General features: G+C 37.5%; 2 protein-coding genes across 8 annotated transcripts in view; both read left to right on the top strand.

Moving 5' to 3' along the window:
• Positions 1–1,943: 1,943 nt before the first annotated feature.
• On the top strand, positions 1,944–13,223 carry Ckap2 (cytoskeleton associated protein 2). 2 transcript variants are annotated; one of them, XM_021729787.3, is made up of 8 exons: positions 1,944–2,153; positions 3,636–3,714; positions 3,832–4,700; positions 5,152–5,356; positions 6,807–6,977; positions 9,550–9,619; positions 10,608–10,860; positions 11,341–11,872. In XM_021729787.3, the coding sequence occupies exons 2-8, from the start codon at positions 3,652–3,654 to the stop codon at positions 11,459–11,461; spliced, it is 1,752 nt and encodes a 583-aa protein (XP_021585462.3). In that variant the 5' UTR covers positions 1,944–2,153; positions 3,636–3,651; the 3' UTR covers positions 11,462–11,872. The 2 variants fall into 2 exon arrangements, with proteins under 2 accessions (XP_021585462.3, XP_040137499.2); XM_040281565.2 differs by lacking the exon at positions 11,341–11,872 and adding an exon at positions 11,943–13,223 and having other exon boundaries at positions 1,952–2,153.
• Positions 13,224–16,056: 2,833 nt separating this feature from the next.
• Nek3 (NIMA related kinase 3) overlaps positions 16,057–24,681 on the top strand; it is a 28,079-nt gene continuing 19,454 nt past the window's right edge. For 3 of the 6 annotated variants that reach the window (XM_078016075.1, XM_078016073.1, XM_078016070.1), the window contains exons 1-4: positions 16,057–16,122; positions 20,192–20,361; positions 22,203–22,296; positions 22,385–22,482. In XM_078016075.1, coding sequence (XP_077872201.1) covers positions 20,245–20,361; positions 22,203–22,296; positions 22,385–22,482 — 309 coding nt within the window. In that variant the 5' untranslated portion in view covers positions 16,057–16,122; positions 20,192–20,244. Of the gene's footprint in view, positions 16,222–16,277; positions 16,452–20,191; positions 20,362–21,757; positions 21,860–22,202; positions 22,297–22,384; positions 22,483–24,681 lie in introns of those variants that run through there. The other 3 variants (XM_078016071.1, XM_078016072.1, XM_078016074.1) reach the window with 3 other exon arrangements.

Here is a 24,681-nt window from a genome sequence, read left to right as displayed (position 1 = left end):
CACATGCATGAGGCACTGGGTTCAATCCTCAGCACCACATAAATAATTAAAATAATGGTATTGTGTCCATCTACAATTAAAAAATTTAAATTATGTTCACTTAAAAAAGTGAAGTGAAATTCATATAACATAAAATTCACCAGGTCAATTGTATTAATACACAGTGTTGTAAAACCACTACTTCTAACTAGTTTCAAAACTTATCAATCACTCCAAAATAAAACCCATTAAGTGGTCTCTCCTTATTCCTCCCACTTCTAGAATCCACCAATCTGTATTATGTTACTATGAATTTATCTATTCTAGGTATTTTGTATAGATGGAATCATATGTAACCTTTTGTTTCTGTCGTATTTCTCTTAGCATGATGTTTTGCAGGTTCTTGAGTCACTTTTTTTTTTTTTTGTCTGTGTGTGTTACTAGGATTGCCCCCAAGACCTTGAGCATGCTGGGCAAGTATTTTACCACTGAGATACATCCCCAGTCCTTTTAAAATTTTATTTTGAGACAGAGTCTCACTAAGTTGCCCAGGCTGGCCTCAAACTTGCAATTTCTCCTCTCTCAGTCTCTCAAGTTGCGGGATTACAGGTGTGGACCACCATGCCCAGCTCTTAAGTCAGTTTTAACTATTCTGTTTTGTTAAACTGTTCTCCATCATTTCATGAGAATTCCTGGTTACCCAGTGAATACCCTGGTTACCTGATGAAACTTTAGTAAATAATGAATTATAATGTAATAGTGTATGACCAGGAACAATGTCTTAAGAATGGTGATGGACACTGTTTGGTTGTTCCTTTTCACAGAGGTGGCAAAGTTACATTTAAAATAGGACATTTCATTTAAAAAAAAAACCTACAGAAAACACTAAACCAAATTCCTTAATAGCTAGATGCTACCATAATAGGTATGAAGAAAAAAATGAGAAAAACTGACCATAGCTCAGAGTTATCGGAGGAGACCTTCAGACCTGGGCAGTAGCATGTGAAGTTCTATCCTCCCACCTCTGTCCCCATTTAAAACCAGGCTGAACCAAGAGCGGTGGTGCCACCTGTAATTCCAGCTACTGGGAAGGCAGAGGCAGGAGGATGGAGAGTTGAAGGTCAGACTTGGCAATTTACTGAGATCCTGTCTCAAAACAAAAATAGACCCTGACTGAAAGAGAGTCCAGTCCAGGAGAAGTGGAGAAATGTTGTAAACCCAGTGCTTAATATCAGTAGGCACAATCCATATACTCCATAAGTCTCCAACTCTTAAAAATCTCCTGGCTCTGAATTGTTTCTTTCTGTCTTGAGGATTGGCTATTTGGATTTTATAAAGGCGATATTTTTTAGATGAAGACTGAAAGATTATGGTAGCACTCTTAAACGCATACTCAAAATGTCTAACAAATGTTAGTTTATCTGCACAGGAGGATTATATATAACCTTGAGGGTTGAGAGGAGGCTGGCCTCATTTTAATCCATCTCTCCTATCTTCCCTTTGTTTGCATCTGATAACTATTATAAAGGCATGAAAGTAGATCTCAATTTCAGTGTCCCTTTGCAAGCCGGACAAATGTGAACACGATAACTTCCGAGACTATTATTTCTTTAGTGAAACAGGAGATGCATTTATGAAGCTCAAAATGAAGTAGTATTTGTAAATATGCGCCCTTGCTACAGTAGTTTAGTGATACAATTCCTTCTTAGCTAGCACGCCGGTGTTTATTCAGAAGCAAAAACACTTTCTTTTTTTCCCATCTCCCTTTCCTGTCCAATCTTGAGTCTTTGTCAACCGTAGTGCTGCTGTATTGGAGGATTTTAGCAGGCCACTCCTCCCCCGCCGCACGTCCAGGAGGAAGCGCGTGGTTTGAGTTTGACACCTACGGACTCCTCCTAACTGAACCCGGTAGACGCCGAACCAGCCCGCGGCAACCCGAACCCAGGCTCCGCCCCTCTCCCCTCATTGGCGCATTCAATTCACCCTCGTACCAATGGGAGGCGGCGGCGGGCCGCTGACAAAGGCCAAAGCTAGCCGCTGCGGGCTCGGGCTCAGTGTAAGGCGGCGGGTGGCGACCTGAGCGATACCGAGGACTCGAGACGGAATCGCATCCCTGGCCGTGCCCCGGGACCTGCAGCTGCCCCCGAGTCAGAAGACCCAGTCCGCGTACCTAGGTGAGGCCGCGGTGGCGGGAGCTGCGCGAGCCGGCTGGCGGCTGGTTTGCTGAGGGAACGCGGGTGGGCGTGAACCTCGTGGTTAGGGCCTTTGGTCGGATGACCACCTTCCCCCACGGCTGCTTGTGTGAGAACCCTGGACGGCGTTTGCGGAGGGGGCCGTGAGAGCGGCGTCCGCTCAGTGTGATGGCGTGCGGGCTGAGCGCCTTCTCTTCGTTCGCTACTGGTCGACTTGGCTTTTTAGCAAAAGCGGATCTGCTGTGAAGGAAACCGTTTAGCGAGGAGCGTAGGGTTTTGTTGTTGTTGTTTGTTTTTTGGTCATAACAGGTGTTTTGACTTCTTGCATTCAGATAAGGCCCTGACTGCCATACTGGCGTTGGGGGCCCTGGCCGCGGGGGGCGGGACTGCAGGGCACGAAGACCGACTGCGCTTGCGCGAGCACTTATACCTCCAGGCTTTGGAACCAAATTCTGGAAGGGTGTGGTTGCTCCTGCTCTGATGTTTTTAATGTAACGCCTTCTTCTCAACTTTTGGAAACCTAGATTTAGATGATCTATAGAAATAATAATAATTAATGATAATAATTAATAATAATAATAATAATAATTATTCGTATTAGAAAACAAGAAAAATTCTCACCCAACCCAATTCTGGTAAATTAGGTCTTGGAGAATAATGTCTTATCTGAGCAAATAAATGTGAAAGGCAATATAACCAAAATTATTAACTATAAAAAAAATACAAACTTTCGTCTGTTCTAACCTGTATAAATTTTCACTTTTAAAAATAATCTCTGAACTTGGGATTTTAGAATCAATAGTATGTTTAATCAACAGGGTTTTTCTTTTTTTTTCTCTCAATTTTACACAAAATCATAATCATCTGCTAAGAGATTTCATGCTCTATTCCAGAAAGACTGGACATCTGTAGAAAGGAATTTAGGCCAACAGTCTGTGGAAGATGGAAGATTTTTTAAGAAGATATATTTAAGTGTCTTAGACATGTTATTTACACTATTAAATCACAGTATAATGAAGTTTTGCTTAGGACAAATCTCAACTCAGTTCTTGCCTCATTGTTTTATTTTTGGTATTGGAGATTGAAACTAGGGTTGCTCTACTCCTGAGCTACATCCCCAGCCCCTTTTATTTTTTGTCTAAATTGCTTAGGGCCTGGCTAAGTTGCTAATGCTGGCCTGGAACCTGAGATCCTCCTGCCTCAGCCTCCTGGGTTGCTGGGATTACAGATATGTCTAAAGTGCCCAATTTCTTTCCTCGTTTTACAATTTAAAATGTTGGGACCAGGGATGTAGCTCAGTAATAGAGTACATGCTTAGCACGCATAAGGCCCTAGGTTTGATCCCCAGTACCATACACACACAAATTAAAATTGCAAAGTTGGTTAATTGTTGTTATTCCACAACTCCTCCCCCACACAAGGAAACCCCCAGAACAGGGTTAATTTATTTTTATTTCTTTTAAGTACTGGAGCCCAAAGAATGATGACATCTGAGGACCAAGTCCAAGAAGAGACAAAAATTCTGAAACTGACAACAACAATGGTAAGATATGGACATAGCATTTATAACTTGACCCAACAAGTTTGTTCCCCCCTTTCCTAGGCTCTTTCTGAAAGAAATAATTCTGAAACACTTATTTGTCTTAAATAACTCTTTCAGGCTGATAAAGAAAATATCAAAATACCTATACAGAGCAAAAATAATACAACAATGGTAAAAAATTATATTCTTTTAAAACCTTCTAATGAATTAACCGATTCAACTGTGGAAATTGAAACACATGATTTTCAGGATGGCACTCAAACTCTGCAGTTATCAATTAAAGATGATCCCCAAAATCAAAATATGACATTAAGCCAGGCATTTCACCTTAAAAACAATACTAAAAAGAAACCAATGCCTGCAGAAAAACCAAACCAAGCTGCTAACATGCCCAAGAAACCTGTGCTTGGGTCTTATCGTGGCCAAATTGTTCAATCTAAGGTTAATTCATTTAGAAAGCCTCTACAAGTAAAAAATGAGAGTTCTGCAACAACAAAGCAACTTTCAACTACTGTTTCCAAAGCCACAAAGCCTGAACTTGTAAACACCACCAACGTAACAGTGAGAAGTAATAAAGCCTCAAATATAACTGCTACTACTAAGTTTGAAAGCACTAAATTTGTGAACACTAAACCTCGAAACACACAACTTGTGAGACCTCCTAATAGAAATCACCACGGTAACACCCAGGACATCATGAAACAAAGCATCAACCAAACCTCTGCCAGTGTTAAAATCCTGAAAGGGCCTCAAGAAAAAGAACCCAAAACGATTGTATCTAATGTCAAAACCAGTTCTTCTCAGGACATAAAAAGAAATAGGGTGTTATCAAGAAGCATAGCATCTGAAATTGTAGCCAAGCCTGCTTCATCTTCTAATACCAAACTGATAGAGAAGTCAAAAACCATTGACCAACGAAGACAAACTATAGCAAAAGCAACTGTTGATAGATCAGTTCGGCCCAAAGAAACTTCGGAAGAGAGAAAGTGAGTAGCTATAATTTTCTTAATTTTATTATCTTACTTTTCAATAGAGTACCATTTGTGGATTTGATTTGTAATTTCCTTGTATTAGAATTTCTTTAATGGATTCTTTCTGTCATATGAGGTAGATTTATGTCATGGAACAATATGACTGAAAAGTTACTATATTTAGGTGTGGTTTCTATGTTGCTTTTTATAATCTAAGTTAAATGCTTAATGATAAATTGGGAAATATTTCATAGCCCTCTATTTAAAAATGCATTCTTGGGATCTTTGAACATATAATTGATCTTTTTATGTTCAAGATATCTTTTCTACAAACTTTTGAATGATGTATGTGCCACTTGTGTAGCACTACTTCAAGACTTGAAATATTTTTAAACTTTTCCTCCGTTCAATAGAGATCTCGAATTAATATCAAAGTAATGTTTCTGTATACTGCTTTTGACTGTAGAGCTCGTCTGAGTGAGTGGAAAATTGGCAAAGGAAAAGTATTGAAAAGGCCCCCTAACCCTGTAGTTACCCAGCCCACGTCTGAAGGACAAAATGAAAAACCAGTTGGGTCCTTTTGGACTACCATGGCAGAAGAAGATGAACAAAGATTATTTACTGAAAAAGTAAACAAGACGATTTCTGAATGCCTAAACCTGATTAATAAGGTAGTCTTTACTATATATTTATACAACATTGTATGGTTTACAAATTACTTTCATAAACATTATCTGTCTATATTGTCATTCTTTGGAGCAAGTAATATCAGTGATACTATGTTAAGAGTGTTGTGAGATTGCTAGCCTTTTACTGACTGCATTTTCCATTGAGTTCACATAAGTATATCAAAGGGGTAATAAGTTTTTTACTTGAGTTATAAATACTGTATTCCTTTAAGATGTTAATATTCAGTAAGCTGGGGTGAACATTTATTTTTGCCCGTCTGGTATTTCTGTTAAACATTTTTACAAATTATTTTTTTCCAGTCACATATTTTACTTAAAGACTAGCAACAAAAATTATAGTAAATATTATCATCAATTCAAGTTAACTAAAATGTTATCTAATAAAATCCCATTAATATAAAACAACATTATCCTGGTCTTGAATTTGTAGAATTTTGCTATTTGGACACATCCTCAGGAATATAATTACCAACTCCAGAATATTTTATTTATTTTATTTTTTTATACCTTTATTTTATTTGTTTATTTTTATGTGGTGCTGAGGATCAAACCAGCTCCCTTGCACATGCTAGGCGAGCGCTCTACCCGAGCCACAACCCCAGTCCAGAATATTTTCTTATTTACTTTTCTTATTTATTTATTTTTTAGTTATTGATAGGCATTTATTTTTATTTATTTATAAGCAGTGCTGAGAATCAAACCCAGTGCCTCACAATGCCAGGCAAGTGTGCTACTGCTGAGCTACAGCCCCAGCCTGCACTTATTTACCTTTTAATCTTGCTTTGTATATCTACTAATGTCCAAGATCCATAGCAAGACTCAATATAAGGTCTGACTTCAAACTACTACTCTTTGTTCTACTCTTTATGAGCATCTTTAAACTTTTTGTGGTCCTGAGGACCAAAGAAAGTTTTGAACAGGAAAACTGATTCTTTTCTTATTTTGAGTTTTTTTGTTGTTGTTCATACTATGGAATTTTTTGCCCTGCTGTCTGCGAACAACTCTTACATAAATCATTGCAGATTGATTTTAACTTTAATATCAAAACCCGACAATTAAGAGGGAAAAATCCCTGCAGACCATTTTCAGTTGTGAACATTTGGTGGATGCAAAAATTCGAAATACAATATTAGCAAATGGAATCCCACGGTTTATAAGAGGATAAATACAAAACCAAGTAAAGTATTAGTCATTTTTGTACTAATATATATCTCAACTATTATCTTTTTTACTGTCTCATACTCATGGTTTATATGCTTTTTATTTATCATTCAAAATAAGTTTAGAGTTAGCATAATAGTAGGGAATATTTTTGATGAATTTTCTATCAACTTTTTGTGTCTTTACCACTGATCTTGATTATAGTTAAGATTATTGTTTTTTTGTAGTTTGCAGGTTAAAAAATATCACAAACACTTTCTTGCTATTTTAGGGGTACCCAAAAGAAGAAATATTGGTTACACTGAATGACCTAATTAAAAATATTCCAGATGCCAAAAAACTTGTAAAATATTGGATATGTCTTGTACGTATTGAAGCAATCACAAGTCCTATTGAAAATATTATCTCAATCTATGAGGAAGCCATTCTGGCAGGGGCTCAGGTGAGATTAAAATTTACTATTTTTTTATTATTACAATGTAAATGATTCAGAATTATTTTAGAATGCATCAACAACATAACTTGATAAAATTATAGTAGTAAGTATTTTAAAGGCCACAGCAGGTATGGGGATATACTCACTAGTGTAGCATGGAGGCCTGGGATTCAATCCCTCATGCAAAAAATAAATAAATTAACTTTTTAAAAAACTGATGGCTTTGTGAGAACTCCCTCATTTTAGGAGTATATCTAGAGTACTCACATTATACACTATATAAATTGGTTCTGCCCATCTCTCTTCTACTCTATTGATACACAAAGCTTTCTATATAAAATAAATCACTTCTTCAGGGTTTTTGTTTGTTTGGGCCTTGTTTTTGTTTTTATACATAAGTATTCCTAAAACATATTTCCTTTTGACCAGATCTCTCAGAACTATCTTCTTGGAAATTGTTAGACATTTTTTAGAAAGTACTCTCTTAGCCTTTCTTAAGAAAGCTCAAATCCCAGCGCCTCCGGAGGCTGAGGCAGTAAGATCATGAGTTCAAAGCCAGTCTTAGCAATTTAGTGAGGTCCTAAGCATCTCAGCAAGACCCTTTCTCTAATAAAACACATCTGGGTATGGTAGCACATACCTGTAATCCCAGCAGCTCAGGAGGCTGAGGCAGGAAGAGCGCAAGTTCAAGGCCAGCTTTTCACTAAGGTGAAAAGCCTGTCTAAAAATAAAAAATAAAAAAAGGTCTGGGGGCTGGGGATGTGGCTCAAGGGGTAGCGCGCTTGCCTGGCATGCGTGTGGCCAGGGTTCGATCCTCAGCACCACATACCAACAAAGATGTTGTGTCCGCCGAGAACTAAAAAATAAATATTAAAAAAAAAAAAAAAAAAAAAAAAAAGGTCTGGGGTATGGCTCAGTGGTAGAGTGCTCCTGGGTTCAATCCCATATACCAAACAAAATAAAACTCTATATTCACTTAAGTCTCAGTCTCAGCAAAGTCAAAGCCAACAAATGATATTTGACCTTTCAACTGGATCAAAAATCAAAAATCAAGCAGGCATGATGGCATATACCTGTAATCACAGCTACTCAGGACTGAGGCAGGAAACTTGCAAAACTATCCTCAGTCTGAGTAATTTAGTGAGACCCTCTCTGAAAATAAAAAATAAAAAGGGCTTGGGATATAACTTGGTGGTAAGGCACTTGCCTAGCATTCTTGAGGCCCTGGGTTCCATGCCCAGTACAATAAATATCAAATCAAATCAGATATTATTTTTTTAAATGCTTTATATATATATATATATATTTTTTTTTTTTTAAATTTATTTTTTAGTTTTTGGCGGACACAACATCTTTGTTTGTATGTGGTGCTGAGGATCGAACTCGGGCCACACACATGCCAGGCGAGCATGCTACCATTTGAGCCACATCCCCAGCCCCCATTATATATAATTTTCACAATCACTTTTTTTTTTTTTTTAACATATTTTAGTTGTCAATGGGTCTTTATTTTATTTATTTATATGTGGTGCCTCATACATACTAGGCAAGTGCTCTACCACTGAGCCACAATACCAGGCAGATATTCTCTTAATGGCTTATATATGTAAACATTTTTTTGAATTCATAATTATATTTGATAGAATTCTAGTTTGAAGGGAGTCCTTACTATATTGAACTGAAGGGACATTACTTAAAGCAGCTTCTAGCAGCATAATAAGTATGCAAAACTGGAGCTAAGGCTACATATAGAAAGTAATAATACAGAAAAAAAAAGTGACACCAGAGCAGTAATTGGAAAACAAGAATCAAAATTCCCAAGAAAATTGAAAGTAAAAGTAAAGCAAAAGTCCTGGGTAAATAATTCTAGGACTAAGTTCTAGAACTAAGACTATGCACCAGAGTTTCCTTTTTATATAATATCTTGATTGTGTAGTTTTGGCATAGTGGCACAAAATTACGTAGGAAGTGCATGTAATATCTAGCAAATAAGAGACACATAATACATTTTGAATGAATGAAATATGTTGGGCTGACATTAAGCAATTCAGAGATGCATTTAATAGTCTGAATAAACTTAAATGAATGTAAGAGAAAAGGAGCTTTTAATCAGCTCTTGAATAGATATTACTAATAATAACATCATATTTATTAATTCTGTTCATATCAAGCAGGTACCAATAATTATTAAGGGCTTAAGAAAAATTAGGGGTAGACTTTCAACTGATAAATTTCTATCCTTCATTTTTTTTTTTTTTAAAGAGAGAGAGAAATTTTTAGTATTTATTGCTGACACAACATCTTTGTTTGTATGTGGTGCTGAGGATCGAACCCAGGCCGCACACATGCCAGGCAAGCGCGCTACCGCTTGAGCCACATCCCCAGCCCTGTCCTTCATTTTTTTATTCTGTAAGTTGGAGTAGACAGTCATTTTTCAATCTTAAAATAGGAGTTCTGAGAACTGCTTTAGAACTGCTACCTTCTTTTAAAATATCAAATTTTAATTGCTGGTTTTAATATTTCAACTTGAAAATATAAAACTTACATGGATCTCTTTTTTGTATTAAAAAAAATCAAGCCTATTGAAGAGATGCGACATGTCCTTGTGGATATTTTAACAATGAAGAGTCAAGAAAAAGTTAATTTGGGTGAGTTTTAGTTTCTTTTATTTCCTTCAAGTGAATTGTGAGTTTATTAAATTTCTTTGCTGAGTTAAGTTTTTTTTTTTATCCTATTTTTTATGTTGGTATTGGGGATCAAACCCAGGACCTTGTGCATGCTAGACAAGTGCTCTACTACTGAGCTACATCTCAGCCCTTATTTTTTCTTTTTTAACTTTTAAAATATGAAGTTCTTTTTTTATACTTCTATTAACCTGTCTCTGAGATAAAGTGGCTTTCTATATTATAATGAGTTTTTAATTAGGAGATTAATTAAAAAATCCAAATTTGACATTAAATGTCTATAAAAGTTACTTCCTTAAACTTATCAAGTACTCATTTTTCATGATCCAGCCTAAATATCACTTGTGAAACAAACAAAATTTGTTTCTTTTTATGGATTCACTAACCCTTTGTTCCTACCTAATTTGTAGCATTTATCTCATTTTACAGTTAGTTGTTTTCAACTCTGTGCGTGCTATCTCTCTGGTTTTATTTTTGGTTTTGGATGATGTGGGTCACTGAACTCCATTCCCAGCCCAACTGCATCTCTCAGGGAATGTAAACTTCTTAAAGAACAGGGATGATTTCATTCTTACTTAATAAATATAAGAATATAATATAAAAAATATTTCCTATTTTCCCTGCAAATAGGAAATAATAAATATGTGTTAACTGGCAGCAGTATTTACTTAGGAAATGTAATGGGTAGGAAATGACACTTAAATTCTTTTATTTTGAAATTTTGGCCAACTAGGAATAACTTAAATAACTTCTTTTCTGCAGGGTTGGTAGGGAAGCACTAGGGGTAGAATGCAGTACTCACTAATTTGCTGAGGCTGGCTTTTAATTGTAATCCTCCTGTCTCAGCCTCTTGAGTTGCTGGAATTACAGGCATGTACCACAGCAACTTTAAAGTCTTACTGTTGTTTTAAAATTTGGTCAAAAGCTTAAATCTCTAAATTATTTCTTATAGGAGAAAATATTGAGGCTTTTGCATCCAAAGAACAAGTTCAAGAAGTCAACACTGAAGATATGGGTGTTAATTTAGAGCTAGAAAAACCAGAAATGGAAAATAAACATCATAGAAATGTGGTATTTAAAGATTATGAAAAAGAACAAGATGACAAAATGAAAGCTGTGACCAATGATGTTAAAACCCCTGATACAGAAACTATAGCAAGTTGCTTAATTAAATATAATGTATCTACTACACCATACTTGCAAAGGTAAGCTTTTAAAATATTTTGTGGCCAGGCATGGAGGTACACGCCTGTAACCCCAGTAGCTTGGGAGGCTGAGGCAGGAGGATCACGAGTTCAAAGCCAGCCTCAGCAAAAGTGAGATGCTAAGCAACACAGACCCTGTCTCTAAATAAAATACAAAATAAGGGTGGGGATGTGGCTCAGTGGTCAAGTGCCCCAAGTTCAATCCCTGATACCCCCCAAAAATAAAAAATAAAATATAATGTGCTGTGATTTGTTTTGATGCTTAGGGATAATAAGTATGATTTTTCTCCTGCGCTGGTCTTATGAATCAAACCCAGGCCTTGCACATGCTAGCCAAATTATTATAAGAAATAATTTAGAGATTTAAGCTTTTAACCAAATTTTAAAACAACAGTAAGACTTTAAAGTTGCTGTGGTACATGCCTGTAATCCCAGCAACTCAAGAGGCTGAGTTAGGGAATAATTTTGTGTTTTCTTCAGTATAAAAAAGAAGATGCAATTTGATGAATCAAGTTCTGCATTTAAGGAGCTAAAGTTTCTAACACCAGTGAGACGTTCTCGACGTCTACAAGAGAAGACTTCTAAATTACTTCTAAATTAAGTTCTCTACCACTGAGCTATATCCTCAGCCCTAAATATAGTATTTTAAAATTTTTCCAATAACTTCAGATTAGAACTGCCATTTGTTGATATGAAAAAAATTTCAAACTCATGGAATGGCATTTGGGACATTTTACCTTTTTAATATTGTATTGGCTTTGCTTTTCCCTAAACATTGCTATTTTGAAAAAAACAACTGCTGTATTATTTTTACTTTACTCTTAAGTATTATAAATAATACTAGGTTTTAAAACTGAGGAATTAGCCAATTCTATAGATACTCGAGTATCTACTGCAAACAGTTATAACAGTAAATAGAGAAAAGGATAAGTTCCTCACTTTAAGAAGCTTGTAATAACTCTATAAGACAAGCAGTCACATGGTTGCAACATGTGATGTTATTATGATGAATAGCATAGAAATACAAAGTAAAAACATTAACTTTTTTTTTAATTTGGAGAATAATTTTGTGTTTTCTTCAGTATAAAAAAGAAGATGCAATTTGATGAGTCAAGTTCTGCATTTAAGGAGCTGAAGTTTCTAACACCAGTGAGACGTTCTCGACGTCTTCAAGAGAAGACTTCTAAATTACCAAATATGTTAAAAGACCATTATCCTTGTGTGTCTTCACTGGAACAATTATCAGAGCTAGGAGGCAAAACTGATGCTTTTGTATGCCGCCCTAATGCAGCACTGTGCTCTCTGAACTTTGATACAGAAGAGAAATAAGGCTCCAATGAGGAATGAGGGTTTTTTATTAATCCTTGGTTTCCTTTGTTTTGTGTGGCTTTCTGCTTCCCTTAGGTCTATAGTTGGCTAAGTATCGTAAGTATTCATGGCAATGAACTTCTTTACTAAGGTTCATCTTATGGGAGTTGTCCTTCTGTGCATCCTGCCTTGTCAATCACAACAGACTGAGTTTTTCTTTAACATAGGTAAATTTAGTCAATTTATTGTGTTCCTTAAATATAAATAGGGTTTGTCATAATGGTAGCTTGTTCACTTTACTAAATATAAGTACAGTAATGATGCATCATCAGGAAATTAGGTGTTCTAGATAAAAGTATATTTTTTATGTTGACATGTTTTAAAACTTTTATGATGTACCTCCCTGCCTTTAAACAGAATACTGACAATATTTTTGCCTCTATTTAATTAGTATGAAAGTAAAATATTGGGACTGGGAATAGAGCTCAATGGTATAGTGTGTGCTTAGAATGCCTGAAGCCCGAGTTCAATCCATAGCACCAAAAAAAAAAAAAAAAAAGTCCCAATCTTTTATAGCTGGATTATGTTTAAATTTTAACCTCCATAGCTTCATTTGAGAGTTTATAAATTATATTAGAATGGAGTTCAGGAAGGAATGTATATTTAAGAAGTGTCATTCCAATGTAGGTAGCATTTCTGAAATAATACTTACACTTGCTTTCTTAAATCATGTCCCCTGAGACATGCTAGTTACATACCGTGAACAGTTTTCTTTTCCTCATATATAAATACCACCAATAAACTTGTTTTCTAAGGCCTTGAACTAATACTTAAGTGTCATATATTCTATATCAGTCTATAGTTTCAAATAAGGGAACTATCAAAGAACAGTTGAACTACATATGTAATATGAATGTGAAGATCATATACTTGGTCAAATGTTCATGCCGTTTATGTAATATCTTTGTTTTATGTATTGTCTTATGTTCTAGAGAGTAGGATTTTCATTCTTGTGTGTATCTAATATGTATACAATAAAAGTACCTGTATAATAATGTTCTTTTTGTGTGTGTGTGTGTGTGTGTGTGTGTACTGAGAATTGAACCCAGGACTTAACCTACTCTCAGCCCCAATCCCAATGAAATTTATTTCAACAAGTATTTTATGAGGGATGGAGGTATGCCTCAGTGGAAGAGCCCATAACTTGGTATAACTAAGGACTTAAGTTCCCCAGCACCGTGAAAAAAAAATATATATTTTTTATGATGTGTCATTTAACCACAGTGAATTAATTTAAACTTTGCCTTTGAAATACATTGTAAGTTTTTTTGTGTATGTGGGGAGCTAGGAATTGAAGTGCCTCACTCAAGCTAAGTACTGTACACTGTACAGGACCACTGTATGACTCAGCTACATTACCAGCCCCCAACTTCATCTTTTGAAGTTCAGAGTATACAGCTAGATGATGGCTTTCAACCATCGGTAGTTTGTACCACTCTAACCTTTTCCCTGGACATTTTCAGTCTGGAGACCTTTATAGTTGCCAAGACTGGGGATAGTGGGTACTGTTGGCTTCTAACAAACACATACACACCTTCCCCAATAAAGAATTATCCAGGGGTCTGGGGCTGTGGCTAAGTGGTAGCACACTTGCCTGGCATGTGTGAGGCACTGGGTTCGATTCTCAGTACCGCATATAAAATAAATTAAATAAACGTCTATCAACAATTTAAAAAAAAAGAATTATCCAGTCCCAAATGTTGACATGCTGAGATGGAGAAACCTTGAACTTGATTATTATTTATGCTCTTTCCTTGTTAATGCTACCTAATAACTTCTCAGACATTTCCTCACTCTCAGTCTACTGAACTTTGCCCCTACTTCAGCAACTGATAGGGAAAAATGAACTTTGATAATGCCAAGAACTATTGTTTTCAGAAGTCTTAACACTCAGGGTCTCTTCCTCTTCACTACGCTCCCACTAGTTGTTTTTTTTTTTTTTTTTTTTTTGCTCTCTTGCTCTGTTATACTTCAGACCTCTAGTCTTTCAAGTGCTCCCTTTTACCCATTGTGACCATTCAGACTAGTACTAGAAACAAATGCATTGCAAGCCATGTATGTACTTCCAAATACTGTAGTAGCTATGGTTCGAAAAATTAAAGGTCATTGGTACAATTAATACAGTACATTTTGCTAAACTCAATATATCCAAAATATCACTTCAGGATGTAATCAATGTAAAAATTTTACATTTTTAAATTTTTTGTATGTGTATATGAGGTCTTTGAAATGACTTGTATTTTACATTTAATTGCACATTTCTAGTCAAAGTAGGCACCTTAAAGTGCTCAATAACTACACATGTAAAGTCACTTTGGATGGTGCTGATCTATAGTAGAATGAGACAGTCATTATTACCCAATATACATGTATGATCCTGCAACATTCTCACCCCCAGAGAAATCAAAAGACCACACACACAGAGGAATGAGGAGATACGCTCCATTTGTGTATAATATGTCAAAATGCATTCTACTGTAAAATAAATAATTTGGAGCAGGCAGGGTAGCAAACTGTCTTGTAAGAAATGGATTAGATAACTTTAAAAGTATATATAAGGCAGTCCTCAGAAAGGGAGAGTGGAATGATTTACAAAAAATACTTGGGAAAGGAAGGGAGTTAGTAGAAAGAAGACCCTGGTGGCTATAGGATTGGAGAGTTATGTTATAATGTAACTTGCTCTCAGTTTGTAAACTACAGGATGTAGCAAGTTTTCACCTGGGAGGGCCAGGCTTCAGTATATGCTGGGAAAAAGACGTATGTTTACACACACAGGATCAAAAGTTCTCTGAGAGAAATGTGACTGAAAGCTCGTCACTCATGTCCTCTATGGCCTAATATTTTGGAGGTACTTAATTTGTTTTGTCATGATTTTCATTTCTTCCACAAACCTTAGTTCCAGCTGCAATCTTAATTCCCCTTTGCTATATAATGGAATAAATACAAAGATTTCAGAGAGTAGTATGTGAACATCCTGATGGGTGGCAGCCGGGGACATTATTCTGCCTTCCACATTTGCTCAAGATCACACAACTAGTAAATGCCAGAAATGAGTGCTGTCATATTATTAAGGCATGATTCCTAAATCCCAAATAAAACACCAAGTCTGCAGAAAGCAGACAGTTCTACCACTGTGACACAAAGCATTCGTGGAGGAGCCTGCTTAAAAGCCAAAAAGACCCTGAAGGGATAGGGGGCTAGGAAGCTAATATAGTCAGAATATTTTCACAAGGTAGAAAAAAACAGCTTAACTTTTCTCAGATTTTTTAAAAAATTTTATTACACATGACAGTACAATGATCTTGACAATTCATACATTTGAATCAAATGGGGTATAATTCCTCATTTTTCTGATTGTACAGGTTGCAGAATTACATTGGTCATTCAGTCACATATATACATACAGCATATATTTACATATTTCATATTTACATATTTCAGTACATGCTCAAGAAGCAAGCTAATGTCTGTTCTATAAATTGCAGAAGCTCTGGATTGGGTGCATGAGGGTGAGGATGTTTTCAGGTAGAGGGACCAATTTCATGCAGGGCGAGGCATTGGAGAAAAATGGGGTCCTTCTGACCTAACCTTCAAATCAGCTCATAACAATATGGGCTGTCCACATAAACTGGAGACAGAACTCATGTTATTGGAGGAACATTTTTCCTTTGTTAGCATCATTCTAGAGCAATGTGGAACAACAGCTTTAAAATGTGCTCTTCATAGGTCTAAGCTATTCTGAAAATTGCGCCTCCCGCCACAACCAGGCGGTTTTCTTTGGCCAACAACCTAAGAGACGCCCCGTCCCGCCCGCCCCGCCCCTCCCCTCCCCTCCCAGCGGAAGCGCGCCAGTTGCCTGGGCGGAGGAACCGACTCGGGTCGCCCGGGAGGCGGGTGAGGAAGGGGTCCAGGCCGTAGTGGGACTGCCTCGGGCAAAAAGAGCGCCGGGGGACAGCGGGCCCAGGGGCTACGGAGCAGGACCGCGCGCGGCGGGTGAGGTCGAGTGGCGCCCCGGACGCTCCGGCTCCTGGGTCCCGCCGCTCTCCACTTGCGCCCGCCCTCAAACCTGCAGCCGCGCTCCCCTGGCCCGCGCAGGTGCGGCGCTGGTGGAGAGTAGGTGCCAGGTCCTGGACCTGGACGGGGGCTGGGTGTCCAGCTGAGCCAAGCAGGTTTTTAAGCAGAAAGGATTTGGTAGTAGGTGAACCCGGTGGCTAGCCTTCTAGGTAAGGTGGCGCGCACACCTGCAGAACTTAGCCGTCTTACCCGAGATCCCACTTCTGGGCATTTGCAAGTCTCTTTTTAATAGCTGTTTGAAAAATGAATCTATTGTTGTAGCCATTTACTTTTGCCACATTCAGAATATATTCGGGCCTGTCTTATGGGTGTTAATACTGTTAGGGGAAAATGTGACTGTCATCTAAGAAAAGTCTGGCTGTACTTGTTTATCAGTTACTCTACATTGCATAGAATTAAATCCCTAGAAACAAAAACCAGACACACGGGAAAACTTGGCTTCATTGTTAAATACCAGAAACCACTTAGAATAGTGGTAAAGCATTTGTTCCTTTTATATGCCTAAATACACTCAAAAACCTCTTCTTGTTAAGAATTGTTTTTTAAGACAAGGCATCTAATTTGATTATATGGAGAAGTTATTTCAGGGGTTTCCTGTATGGTAAAACAGGAATACAAACTGAAAGGTTTACATGTCAGTATGTTACAGGTTTTGATTTGTGGTTTTTGTTTTACCTTTTCATGCTCTTTTGTTCCTTAGAATTTTTTTGTTGTGCTATTTTTCTTTCTTCCTCTTTTTTATTTTTTGCTACTGAGGATTGAGCCCAGGGATGCTGTACAACTGAACTAAGTTCTCATCCCATTTATTTTTTATTTTTAGACAGAATCTTGCTAAGTTGCCAAGGCTGGCCTTGAACTCACAATCCTCCTACCTCAGTCCCCCAAGTGTCTAGAGTTATAGGCATGAGTCACCTTGTGTGCTACTACTCAGCTGTGGTGTGATTTAGAAAATATTAACAAGTCAGCAAGTTTGGTTTTTGAAAAGAATCAAGTAAATTTATTCCAGTGTCTTCTACTATAGTGTGGGGGGGGAACACATCATCTTCTTAAGTGTATTCCCTCCCTAAGGTCACCAGCTCACTACCCTATCCATGTTGCTTGGGTCCAAACCCAGGTCTTCTAACATGCTAGACAAAAGCTCTACATCCTAGACAAAGCTACGGCCCTCCCCAAGGTTTTAATAATAATAATAATAATTGCCATTTAGTCAGGACTGTCTATAAACCCGCAAAGTATATTAGAAATCCAAGCTGCTTCTAGAAGGAAACATTAAAGTCTGACTCCAACTGTATGTTTAACATCTCTTTTGAGTCCTAAGCACCTTCCAGCTAAACATACCAAATGGAACACATGTCTTTCTTCTCCCCCATGTTTTACCCCATTCCTGCCACATTCTCACCCCCAGAGAAATCAAACAAACAAAAACACACACAACCTTAGTGCCTTAACTTTCTCTGGGAATAGTAGCACCATTCATACAGAAATCTGGGAGCCAACCTTGCTTCTGTCACCATGGGGCTCTTAGGAGTTTTCTGCTTCCCTGTCCAAAACTTCACTGCAGAAAAGAATTTAAGGATGAGTCAGATTGTAGAATGAGAAGGGAGAACTTTTATGAGGAAGCAAAGAGCACACACTCAAGGAAGAGGTGCAGGTAGATCTCAAGTCCTGTCTTTAGTTTGGGTTCTAATACTTACAGAGTAACTAAAGGGCTGAGCTGGAGGTGGAATCTGCTGGGTAACAGAATTCCCCACTGTTTTCCTCGTGCTTGCACAGTGCCCTTACATGTTTTAATTCTGCTACTTAGTTCCACCAGAAACCTTGTGGTTAACCAGTCAATGGGCTGCAGGCAGGATGCAGGCTAGGCTTCTTTCAGGTTGTTTGTTTTGCCTTCCAACAGTTCATGGGTGTTTCCCTTTTGAGCCCCATTGGTCTCTGTGCCCCCTAAATTCCTATCTCACCATCTCCCTATTTGTCCCCCCATAATCCTTCACCAAAAGAGTGCATCAATTACTCTTTTTCTTCTATTGTTCCCTTTCCACCACCCTGCTGCTTTTCATTTTCATTTCCCTGCCTTCCGAAGGGAGTGGTTGAGGGGTGAGGCCAGCGATCCTTTGAGGTGATGATGGTTATGTTAAGCTGTGTATTCAATTGTATATTAGACCCCTGCTGTCCTCCTGGCCTGCTACTTTGGAGTTCTCCTGGGGATTCCTGGAGAGTTCGAATTGGTTGGGGATGTGCCAGAGGAGGGATTTCCTGTGTGTAGTGTTCCTGGAAGGGCCGCGTTCGGGAGTTCAGATAATAAAGGAGTTCCTATTTTGAACCCACAAGTGCCTCCTGGAGGCTCCTTATTTTGTGCCCACCCAGACTGCGGCAGCCTTTTCTACTGTAGCACTTTTTAACTGGTCTGCATCTCTGATCTGGACCTCCAGTGCCTCTACCCTCTGGTCCAGTCACTAAGCAGCTTTAAAGTGATTTTTCTAATATGCAGATATGATGGTTATATTGTTCTCTTGGTTCAGGCTCTTCAGAGACAGCTCATTAATGATCCTGAGGATAAAGTCCAATAACATGAATTATGGCCTACAATAAATTATGTCTTCCAATAAATCCCTGTCTACCTCATCAGTCTAACTCTCCTTTCAACTCCTTGAACTGAACACAATCTCTTTTACCCTTAAATATTCCATTTCATCTGCCTTGATCACTCTTTCTCTCCTCTTTGCTTAGCCCACTTCCAATCATCTTTCAGGCTTCTGCTTAAATAAACTTAGGATTCCTAACTCCCTGGATATTTCTACTGCAGGCCAGCTAGCTCTTTCTGTAAGATTCACCCCTCTGCATTTGCTGAAGTTTGTGGTCACCTTTGTATAGTGTATGTATGATGGCAGAGACCAAGAGATATTTGCTGAGGACTAATGGAGGGTTGTAACTCTTCACTCAGAGAAGATCTGTTGAATGAATAGTGTAGGGTAGGAAAAAACTTTTTTTTTCTCTTTCTTCTTAGGGGTCCTGAAAATTAAACTGACAAAAGATCAAGAAGGGAAAAGGTTTGGTACATAAATGTAAAATGTTAGACCTAGGACCTCATTTACCATTAACAAAGATCTATAAATTATGGAGAAGTAACCAGACAAAGGAAGAGGGGATCTTGGGGTTCTAGGTGAAATTGTCCTAGGAGTGTACATTTATGGGGAAGCTAATGGAAGATAAGGTTTATTTAGTAAGGTATGTTATGCAGAATCAAATTGGCAATTTCTCAGGAGGCTGAGGCAGGAAGATCACAAGTTAGAATCCAGCCTGGGCAATTTTAGCAAGACTGTCAGCAACTTGGTGAGACCCTGTCTTAAAATATAAAAGGACTGGGAATGTAGCTTAGTGGTACAGTGCCTCTGGGTTCAATTCCCAGTACTGTTAAAAAAAAAAATGTATATGTATTTTGCCATTAAGATGTTTGCCATTAAGAAAATAAGGCTTCCTAAGGTTACTGCTAATGAAAGAAAGTCACACTGAAAGTGAACATGTAATTTACATAAGAGAATGAAATGCTCCTTCCTGCAAAATAGTTCATCAGTTTATACATCAGCTTTATAAGGGCTTAGTATATTTTACATGTATTATATTATGTATACATATATTTATGTATACATTTACAAATGGAAATTTGTTGCTTTTACATAGGGAAATATATGATTTATATTTAGACAGAAGCAGGAAGGGAAAAGAGCAAATTGTTTTCAGTTCAAAACAATCTTTATGCCAAAATAGAATATTTTGTGGTCCCATGTTGATACCCTTCAAAAGGAAGATGTTGCTGTTGGCTTATCACAGTAATTAGAACAACTTTGAATGAATTCAGTAAATTCTCAAATGTTTCTGTTTTTGAATACAGTTTGGGAGAGTCCATGGTGACCGCATGAGTGGAGTCCAGCTGTGGTGCCCAGCATGGATGACTACACTGTCCTGAAAGTGATCGGCGAGGGCTCCTTTGGCAGAGCTCTTTTGGTTCAGCAGAAAAGCAGCAATCAGTTGTTTGCCATTAAGGAAATAAGGCTTCCTAAGGTTACTGCTAAAGAAAATAGCTCACGTTGAAAGTGAACATGCAATTTATATAAGAGAATAAGCTATTAAAATTTAACATGGAATTTCTCCTTCCTGCAAAATATATAATCAGTTTATTCATTAGCTTTAAAGGGCTTGATATATTTTATGTGGTTCTTAGGAGGCTAGTATAATTAAAAAGGGAGAGAAATAGTCAATGTGTACCATTTATTTTATCTCAATAAATTAGTTGGTAATAATTCCCAATTTCACATACCTAGCAGTGTAGGAAATCTTTGCCCAAAGCAACTCATGTGCAATACTAATGAAAAAGGACATTAAAAATATACAATAAAGAACAAAGACTTAAAATGCAAACCTTCCATTATCACGGAACCTATTCTGTGCGTCAGTTTTTAGATCTTGTTTTTCTGTAGACGGTTTATTACCATGTGTCATAGTTGTCCTAAGAAGTAATCCATGCTATAAAGGATTCTTAATAATATTTTGATCAATTTTTTAAAAGATATATTTTAAGGTTTGGGGCTATAACTCAGCAATAGAACACTTGCCAAGCAAGCTCAAGGCCCTGGGTTCAATAATGCCCAGCACTACAAAATAAAAAAACATTTTAACAAAGTTCTTCAAACGTTAGAAGAACTTTCCATGGTATTTTGGATTGTTAATTTGGATGGGGATCATAATCATCTGGAGGGTTTAATAAAACAGATTACTGTGTTCCACCACCAAGTTTCTGGTTCAGTGGACCTGAGTGGGCCTGTGAATTTGCATTTTTAACATGTCTCCAGTTGGTGCCTATGCTGCTGGTCTGAGAACCCATGGTGCTAAGAAACCCTGAATAGCAATTTCCTTTTTACCCCCTTTTTTTGTGGTGCAAGGAATGGAACCCAGGGCCTCACACTTGATAGGCAAGTTCTTTCCCACTGAGCTACATTCCTAGCCTCTTTGACAGTTACTTGATTATAAATTATTCACAATTTCATACTTGTAGCATAAGTTAGTGATAAATAGTCTTGGAAACGTATTTTGTATGTCAGCTTTGTCCATCCTGCATGGTTCCCTGCTGGCTAGATTCAGCCGCAGTCCTACCTAAGAAAGGCAAAGGATGGAAAAAGGAAAAGTGGACTTTATGCAGTTTGATGAAACTGTTGGAGAAACAGCTATTTTGCTTCTCCTAAGGGCCTCCCTGAAGAAGTTCCAATTGAGAGAAACAAAAACCAGGTGGTAAACTTACTTTGATTTAATTGGCTAGTGAGGGCGCGTAAAATGGGACAGAAGGCAGGAAATATAAATATGCAGATTTAGTTAGCCTCTGCTTGCTTGCTGCTCAGTAGGGTGGGAGATTACAACCCTTCAGCTTCCAATTTCAGCATGAAGAAATTGTTTTTAATTTCAGAAGGCCCCCACCCACCCCGGAATTCCTTCTGTTTCAGTAGTCCATCAGCACATTCTTTTTTATGGGCCAGGGGACTGATAAAGAGATGCTGACAGTCAAAATGTAAGCTCTCCAGTTTTCTTTTTAAAGATATGCTATTTGACTGACTCTCCAAGTCAGGTGGTGCTTAGACAGATATTAAAACTAGTAACATTCTATATGTGTAAGGAATAAAATAAAATAAAAAAAAAAGAACATTATACAGTGAAGGGTCAGCTCAAGCATGCAAAATAGCCAGTAGCAAATCACCACATATTTTCTTTGGAGTTCAATAAATTTGAGTAAAAGTGCAGTTTTACAAAATTGCACGTAGCTTTGGAGTATCATGCAAACTATGCTAAATGTTAGTGTAAAGCTATTTTAAAATTTAGTATTAAATTTATGTTTATTTAAAATATTTTCCCAGTCTCTCTCTGATACACAGAATTCTAGGAAAGAGGCTGTTCTCTTAGCCAAAATGAAACACCCCAATATTGTCGCCTTTAAAGAATCCTTTGAGGGTAAGTATGAATTCCTCTAAATATGTTCATTTCTAAATTTGATTTGTAACCACTATGGCTTTCCTAAAGAGTCTTATATTTGTTTTAGCTGAAGGACATCTGCATATCGTGATGGAATATTGTGATGGAGGAGATCTAATGCAGAAGATTAAACAGCAGAGAGGAAAGTTATTTCCTGAAGATATGGTAAGAGATTGACTTACATAGTTACCCTCATAGTTTGGAAGCAGCTTTTCTCATGAATTAAAGTGAAAGTGTTGATATCTGCGATTACCTGCCTGCCCTGCATTAGTTAGAAATAGCTTATTTCTCTATCAGTGTTATTGTTTAGTGTCCTCAGGATGTGGCCGCCTGAAGTGTTTTTAAGAAGTAAAATCAATATGGGTTACAAAATACTAAGTATGGATAAAAATTTCATATATTTAGGAGAAATTTCAGAACTGCATTACCTATTGTACTTTGTACTTGATACTTACAAATCTTGATCTTTATTGTTCTGAAATTTTAGAAGGCATAATAGATTTATCTCATATTACTAGATCATTAGAAGAATGAAGTCTACCATTTCTGTTTCTTGGGAGATTCTATTCTCAGTCCTTTTCCTCCTAAAGCTCAACATATTCCCTTAAGTCTACAACCTGCTGCTTTTTTAATGGAAAGTTGCTTATGTAGGGATGGAAGGATGTGATCCCTTTCGTCAACCAACAAGAGGGTCAAGGCTGGCACCTCCATAACAAGAGACAAGATAAAAGTATAACAAATTTTTTATTGCGAGCTAGCTCTGTCCTCCGCGCACACACAGCAACTGGTGATGCTGAGAGGCCCCGAGCCCTGGGTTTGCAGCAGTTTTATACATTCTTTGGAGAAAGCAGGGACTTTACATACATCATAGCATCTCTTAGCAAATCATCATACACTGCTGGAAAATCAAATAACAACTCTAAAACATGATTAGCACATTCCCTGGCGGGAACAAGTTGGGTAAGGGTGATTGGTCAGTACAAAAAGGGTATTCATTTGAACTGATTGTTTTAAGCCAAGAGGGGTGTTCATGCTGAACTACATGGTTTCCCAACACGTTATCAACCACCATAAACTACTGGGAGGGTCATCTGGCATCCCAGGTATTTCCCTGTCTCATGCTGATTGGTGGCTGCTAGGGGGTTGCTATGGATCCCCACCTAGCCTGACTGGGTCAGGGACACCTGGCTCAGCAGATCTCTCCTATTATTTGTAGATAAACCACTTAGCAGGGTGGGAATGTGCCTAGGAGTGCTCTGTGGGTTTTTCCAAGGGCAAAGGTCATGTCCCTTCCTTGGACAGGCTTTGCTCTGAGGTAGAGGCTGGTTTTTCAACTGGAGCCTTTTAAAATGAAGACCCAAACACCCAGAGTACACTCTCATTTTTATGCTTAGATTCAATGAAGCATGGACAGCCATGTAGAAATGTGATTGGACAAAAGGGTATAACTAAATTGATGGTAATAGACTATTTCTATTACATAACTATCAAATCATAGTCTATTCCCTTTAGGCCTGTCTGTCTGGTTTTTCTTGGCCTCTCGCTATGGTATTCCTTCCTTCCAGGTGTAGGTCAGGAACCCTTCTAGAATGAGGGTGTTTAGTCTACTTTCTGTCAAGGTAGGTCAGAGAATTTCTTTATGAGCAGCTTTTACATATGGGAGAAGATTAGAATAATATTTCTAGGTTTTATGGCTGGTTTGGGGGAGGAGGAATTTTGGTTTCTGTGGCTGTCTTGGAGGGAAAAGGGGAGCCAGAGAAATAAGGGCAGGAGAAGACCAGAAAGATTTTGTTTTCTGAACCCCTTTCTTTGGTTCAAAGCATTCATCATGCCAAGACAATATACTTTGGGTTATTATGTTCTAACCAATTTGTAACGAATTGGTTAAGGAACATATTTAAGTAAGTAGCTTCAATGGGACTTAGTTTTATTTAGATTATAACCTTTGAAAGTATATAAATATTCTTCATTTAAAAGTTATATTATTAATATAGGTTCCTATTAACATGGGTTCCATGAAAGGAGGTCAACCATGGCTTTGAGTAGATGAATCTCTATAGCAAAAAGAAAATAAAAATTAGTTTGACATTTAATCATAGGCCTCCAAAGCACTTGGAAATTCTGGGACTGGGATTTATAAGCAGAAAATGTTGATCTCAATGAATTGTTTGTAACATAATGAAATTATTTAATGTCATCATATTAATATCCTGAAAAAGTAAATGAAAATCCAACATAAACAATGATTATACTAGAAAAACTATAGTGTGTATGTGCATGTGTATATGTTTGTTTGTTTGTTTGTGTGTGTGTGTGTGGAATTGGGAATTGAGCTAGCACCTTGCACATTCTAGGCAGGTGTTG

This window comes from Ictidomys tridecemlineatus, chromosome 6, assembly GCF_052094955.1.
Source record: "Ictidomys tridecemlineatus isolate mIctTri1 chromosome 6, mIctTri1.hap1, whole genome shotgun sequence".
NCBI classification, from domain to species: domain Eukaryota; kingdom Metazoa; phylum Chordata; class Mammalia; order Rodentia; family Sciuridae; genus Ictidomys; species Ictidomys tridecemlineatus.
The sequence above is the reverse complement of the archived record's forward strand: the minus strand, read 5'-3'. Positions and strand labels throughout refer to the sequence as shown.